This window comes from Pimephales promelas, chromosome 9, assembly GCF_988280905.1.
Source record: "Pimephales promelas chromosome 9, fPimPro1.hap1.1, whole genome shotgun sequence".
NCBI lineage: Eukaryota > Metazoa > Chordata > Actinopteri > Cypriniformes > Leuciscidae > Pimephales > Pimephales promelas.
Genome location: NC_142777.1, coordinates 35,427,503 through 35,432,128, shown reverse-complemented (window position 1 = coordinate 35,432,128; position 4,626 = coordinate 35,427,503). Strand labels below are relative to the sequence as shown.

General features: G+C 37.6%; 1 protein-coding gene across 2 annotated transcripts in view; it reads right to left on the bottom strand.

The window, feature by feature from the left end:
- The window catches only part of gabra2b (gamma-aminobutyric acid type A receptor subunit alpha2b), an 80,362-nt gene extending 76,516 nt beyond the window's left edge, over positions 1-3,846 (bottom strand). The window contains exons 1-2 of one of the 2 annotated variants that reach the window (XM_039663110.2): positions 3,528-3,846; positions 3,100-3,176 (exon numbers count right to left, since the gene is read on the bottom strand). In XM_039663110.2, coding sequence (XP_039519044.1) covers positions 3,100-3,161 — 62 coding nt within the window. In that variant the 5' untranslated portion in view covers positions 3,162-3,176; positions 3,528-3,846. Of the gene's footprint in view, positions 1-3,099; positions 3,177-3,361; positions 3,384-3,527 lie in introns of those variants that run through there. The other variant, XM_089135058.1, reaches the window with a different exon arrangement.
- Positions 3,847-4,626: the final 780 nt, after the last annotated feature.

Sequence of the window (4,626 nt, the reverse complement as noted above, 5' to 3'; positions counted from 1 at the left end):
AGACAACGCTTCCACGCCATTGACAGAAGTTTTCGTCTTTCCATGTTTTCACTGTTATACGGTAGGGGGCGCTATTACACATTTTCCGAAAGAGCACTGAATCTCCTGATCAAAACACATACTGTACATAGAAGATGCAGAAACAAATGATATCATATGTGATCACCAACATTAAACGGCATATAAATCTAAACTGCCTGATGTTACTGAATGAAATATTGACCCAGGACGAACTACAGGACTGTGAAGCTTGAGGGGTGTTGATAGACTCGATCCACTCCATCTGTGTTTTGATCATCGATCTGAATCTGATCTGGATAGTCTTTGACAAAAACGTGTAATTCTCTGCTTTTTTTTTTGCTCAAAATGTTGCTTTTATGAATGAAACTTACCCACATTCAAGTGTTGATCAAAACATAATATGAGGCTTGAATAAAACTTTTTTGAATCTTTTTTTGAAGCTAAGGGTCTGATCTTTCTTTTTATATATTGAATGTTCAGATATTCATACAAAATATTCTCTTGACCATGATCAAAAATGCAGGCAGTGGCTGCTGGCAACTTTTAAGCTGGCATGGAAAGAGTTCAAATTGACTATTGTGTATGCTATGCTTTTTAGAGCATCCCATCTTTAGTTTAAAAACATCCTAATGCCAAACTCTATTGGAATCAGCCATGACTCGTGAGTCAAGCTAATGAAGTTGTTGTCCATTTAAGCAGCAGTGAGGAAGCTCACTAGGTTTTGGAACACAGCCATAGATTGTAAACGGACAAGACTGTGCAAGTCGCTCTAAACATGATTTCCATCCAAAACAATCCAAAGTAGTTCAGTAGTTCAGCAAATCACCATATGTGTAATTCTGTGCTCTGATACCTAGGCTCATTATAGGGCAAATTTTTTAGTTAAGTCTGACATACATCAAGTATTTAATATGAGCTAATTAGATGGCTTTGAAGTCGGTCATAATGTTAGCATTTGAGTGAGCGTAAAGCACAAGAAACCTGAAGGGATTTCAATATAATAACTACTCTTAAAGGGATAGTTCACTTTAAAATTATTTTTTGATTTGTTTTAGCTTACCTGAAGGGCATCCAAGATGTAGGTGTCTTTGTTTCTCTGCTCTTTGAGGTGGTGACCATATACCTCCATTGTATGACTGACAGACAAGAATGGTTTGACCTAAAAATATCAACATTGAAAATACTGCAGAAACCAAGACACCTATATCTTGGATGCCCTTGAGGTACTTTAAGATAAAACACACCAAAAATCAATTTCAAAGTGAACTATCCCTTTAAGGTTCCTCATCGGTTGGAGGACACACTTGCAGGGCACATCAGGCGTGACCCAGATTAGGGGGAGGTTTGTCTGATCCCGTCCCGATTCCAGTTATTCACTGCTCGTGGAACCCAGTAAAGCATTATTTCATGAATCGACTTTATGACACAAGCCGGAGGACGGGGTTGCTTATCACATATATAATCTAGATTTATATGATATTGCTTTATTGATTAGGATGGCATGATGTGACCGTGTTCACTCTAAGGAGAGGGGTCTGTTTCAATGTTTTAACATGAATAAAAAGATAACGGGACATCATATTAAGTTGAAACTAAATCGACAATGAACCTGAGCTGAATGTGTACCAAATGATCAGAGTAAGTAATTATAATCCATGTAGTCACCACTTAATCATGGGTTTGCAACAAAATCAAGGTTAATTATTGTTTGACTAGTAGGATTAAAACAAGCAACATTTAGACCAAAAACACTCACTGGCTTCCCCAAAACACACACACACACACACACACTCAAAGGGAGATACTACAGGTGTAAATGACCGTTCTGGTTGGATTTTACAATATTGATGTTCCATTTTTGCCAAAACTTTCCAAAACATTGGGAATTTCAGATAATGCATAACATTACTGATGTTTTATGCCACATTAGGCAATTTTCATAAGAGACCGTTAATTTATGAAATTGCATGTTTGATGTTTCATTATTATGACAAGGCCTGAAATGAGGGATCATAGATACATGATTAGTCTGTCAGGTCTAATTCACAAACAAAACACATTACAATATTTGAAAATAACTCAATAACTAATAATGATTTGTCCCCCCCCCCCCCCCTTGAGATTTAATGTCCTAACAGACAAAAACATGTTAATTTAAATTATTTAAAAAAAAAAACATATTATGATTAGGATTATGCACAATTAGAAAGTAAACACTTGACTGTGTACATTAGTTTATCTTTAAAAGCTAATTAAAAAAATAAAAATAAATCAGCCTATGCACATGAAGTCCGTCCCCAGAATGGGAAAGCTCTCCTCGCTGTTCCTTCCACACACACACCACACGCTCTCCAAGTACCACCATATTGACCAATATGAAAATACAGTAGTGTAATAGGCCTAACTATTCAGCTACAGTTATGCACAGCTCAAACATAAGGCAGTTTGATTTCTAATAAGAATATGAATTATTGTCTGCCACTTTAAACATTGTAAAAACACAGATTGAACATTACCACTGCACTGTTCTGCTGACAAACAGGTAAATAAAAAATAAAAAAACTTAAATAGGCAAATTACACCGGTGTAATCGTATCGTACGCTCCAGGGACCAGCCAAGACTGATCACACAATTGACAGTAAAAGATCACACCGTTTTGATCTTACGTGCGAAATTCAGCGATTCCTCTGCGTACCACTAGACGGAGCCTGCGGACCACTACGCGTACCACACTTTGAGAACCACTGACCTAGACTAGAGTATTCATCCACGATCAAGTCCACAGTTCGATGATTTATTTTCCAACAACCAAACCTGGCTGCATGAATAAAACTTACGCTAATTAATGTCTCATCAAACAAACATGTCTTTGTCAGTCTTTTTTAGAGGAGCGCTTTCTTTTGGTGACCACCGGAGTCGTGCGCCGCGTAAAAGTCTCCAGTTACGCACGGACACAAGAGGCTTCGTGTCAATCCCATATACCAGAAACGTGGTCAAACGAAGGATATAGATATTATTTTGATGTATTATAATACACAACATCATTTACAGAGAGAAACCAAGACTGGCAGTCATACCTGGTGTGCCAAAACAGCGTCAACACGAAGATGAGAAGATGAAGCGCGAACCTCTCCCTCATTTCTGCCACTCAAACCTGTGTATGAAAAGACAAAAGACTAAATTCATAAATCAGTTTGGTTTGTTTCCGTAAAATACGGCCGTTCACACAAACTAAAACGAGGGGTTAAGTTGGTCCATAAGCGCACACAGGTGCTGAGCTTAGATGATGGATCCCAGACATTTCATTATTTACATGATATGAATATCAATATCTCTTACAAACATTTCAATTCACAAGATGAGAAAAGCACGACCAAGTGTCCACGACTCGCGCTGTGGTTATGATAACCTCCATGTAAAGGGCAACATATGGTTGATCATTTCCACACATGGCCAGAAACACAAAATCCAGAACGGTGAAGAAGTCTATGGAAAGGACACCCACCTGTGATCCACCAGATCTGTTCTGTCCTTATGAATAAACGCTGATAAATAAAAACCGAGAAGTGAAAGTTTATTGCCAGCCGATGAAACCGGATCACGAATGTTATTTAAAAAGTGCGCACGTGGATCGGCAACGAGCCTTAACAAATTCCCATAATAATTCACTATAATGTCAGATGCGAATGAGGGTCTGATCCTCCACCACACCTCTCTCTCTCTCTCTAGCTCACTCTCTCTCTCTCTTTAACTAACGCACCGACGCGCCTTGACGCCCCGTGATCTCAGATCTTCTTTACTGAATCTCATACTGCTCACTATTTATTTTTTTCTCTTGAAAGAAAGAAAACGGGGGATAACTAAAGAAAGAGACAGACAAAGAACTGGGTCCTAAAGGCAGTTATATTAGGGAGCTGATTGCTCGCGCACGCTCTCGTGCACGCAATACTTCACAAATTTCACGTATGTTGTGTGATGCTGTATATTTATTTGTAGAATTACGTTTTTGCGTAAGAATGCTGTGATTATTTACTCACACTCATGTTGTTCCAAACCTGTAAAACGGTAGCCTATTTTGTGTCTGTGAAAAAAAAGAAATTGTCAAGAATCTCAGTTGTTTTCCATTGATTTGCATGATTACTGTAGGTAAAAATGTTTGTAAAACACATTGTAGCAATGTTCTTAAGCTTTATGGCAGAAATCACACCTGCAAGTTCTTCCACAGATTGTTCTCATATGGAACACAAACAGCGTTATTATCAAAATTACAAAGCTTTGCAATGCATGCTATGGAAATACATCACTGGCTGTCAAGATAAGTTGCAATATTCTTGATTTATTTGAACAAAAACAAACAAGTGTTAAACGATGCTGTGCTATAAACCAATCCAAAACCTAAACAATGTTTTCCTCATAAATAATAATGCATAGCTGCAGAAACTTAATGCATTGCTTTTAGAAACAGAGTTGAATGGAATGATAAACATCAAATGGAAAGCAGTTATTAAAAATAATCAATTACTGTGCTTGTCCAATCAATGGTTTAAACCTTGTAAATATGCAAATGGAAACATTAACCCTAATTAAATCATGAAACCTGATAT